At 60.5% G+C, this 1393-nt stretch overlaps 1 protein-coding gene across 1 annotated transcript in view; it reads right to left on the reverse strand.

Annotated features, from left to right (window-relative positions):
- LOC103772400 (histone deacetylase 7-like) overlaps positions 1–1313 on the reverse strand; it is a gene marked incomplete at both ends in the record, with an annotated part of 3515 nt that extends 2202 nt beyond the window's left edge. The window contains 2 exons of the mRNA XM_008939730.1: positions 114–204; positions 1117–1313. Coding sequence (XP_008937978.1) covers positions 114–204; positions 1117–1313 — 288 coding nt within the window. The remainder of the gene's footprint in view (positions 1–113; positions 205–1116) is intronic.
- Between the last annotated feature and the right edge of the window lie 80 nt (positions 1314–1393).

Consider the following 1393-nt stretch of genomic DNA (forward strand, 5'->3'; position numbering starts at 1 on the left):
AAAACCACCCTGACCCCACTCCCTGTGGTTTTGGGGACACAGCCCCCCAGGTAGGGACGGGGTGCCCAGTGCCAGGTGCTGGTGGGGACACGGGGAGGTTCTCAGGTTCTCACTTCTCTTGCTCTTGTCCTTGTTGAGGATCTGGCGCAGCTCCTGCTCCTGCTGCCCGGGCTCAGCCTCACGGTGAGGGGACTCCATGGTCACCTGCAAGAGAAGGGACCTCAGCACCACCAGCCCCCCCACCAGCCTCTCCCACAGCCCCCCTGAGCCCCTCGCCACGAGGCCACGGTGATGGAGCCCGTCCCAGAGGGTCCCTCAGGTCATTTTTGGAGCCCTGGCTGCCAAGCCTGGGTTGAGTTGCTTCAGCAGAGCAAACCAGACGCAGCTTTGCCTCCAGAGACCCTCTCCCTGGGGACACTGTCAAACCCAAACCTGCTTGTTTCAACCCGCTGCCTTTCGTGGGGTTCTGACCTATCTGTAGCCAGGGCACGTTGTCACACAACCAAAAATATCGACCAGAGTTGACTAAAAAGGGGAAAAAAGAAAACAAAAATACCTATTCTGCCAAGCTTAAAAGTTTGGGGCTCGGTGTTTTCCAGAGCTGAGGGGATCTGATCTCACAGAGGGGTCAAAAAGCTCTAACAGCTCGAAGCACCCAACAGCAACACCTCAAACTCTCCTGCTGGGGACCAAGCTGATGCTCAGCCTGTCCCAAAAAGCCTCAGGATGACTCGCCCAGGGCTGAATTCCCTGGAAATCCCATCTGGATCCAGGAGCACGGGGCAGCCCTGGGATGTGGGGACAGGATGGGGGTGACCTCTGTGCCTGGAGATGGTCACAGCTTCCCTGGATGTGGCCCTCTACGACCAGCCCTACCTCTGAAGCTGGAAACCCTCACAGCTAAACCTCACCGTGGGCTGTGTGATGGTGCCAGGGGCCAGGATGGGGCAATTTTGGGTGCCCCAAGGTGAGAACTTCCCAGAAGAGCCACCAGAGACCACGAGCTGGGTGCTCAGAGGGGGGAGGATGGGACAAAATTCATCCTTCGAAGCGTCCGATCCTCGGCCAAGGGGGTCCCAAAGTGGGTGCCCCCCCTGCACCCCGGGGTGCCCTTACCCTGACGTGCTGGTGGGCGAGCTGCTCCACTTGCTGCTGGTGCAGGCTGGCGAGGAAGAGCTGGTGCTGCAGCTGCTGGGTGTGCTTCAGGGCCAGCAGGGCCGTGTCCGAGCCGGGCTTGACGAGGCGCTGCCCGATCCTCAGGTCCATGGGGACGGTCTGGGGCACCCGTGGGGAGGTGCACGGGCTCACAGCAGCTGGAGAGAGAACCCAGAGAGAGGTGAGCCACTGAGAAACCCCCCAAAAAAAACAGCGTGGGGGGGTGGGAAGGGACCTC

The sequence above is a fragment of the Merops nubicus genome, unplaced genomic scaffold (genome assembly GCF_000691845.1).
Source record: "Merops nubicus isolate BGI_N331 unplaced genomic scaffold, ASM69184v1 scaffold28154, whole genome shotgun sequence".
NCBI classification, from domain to species: Eukaryota; Metazoa; Chordata; class Aves; order Coraciiformes; family Meropidae; genus Merops; species Merops nubicus.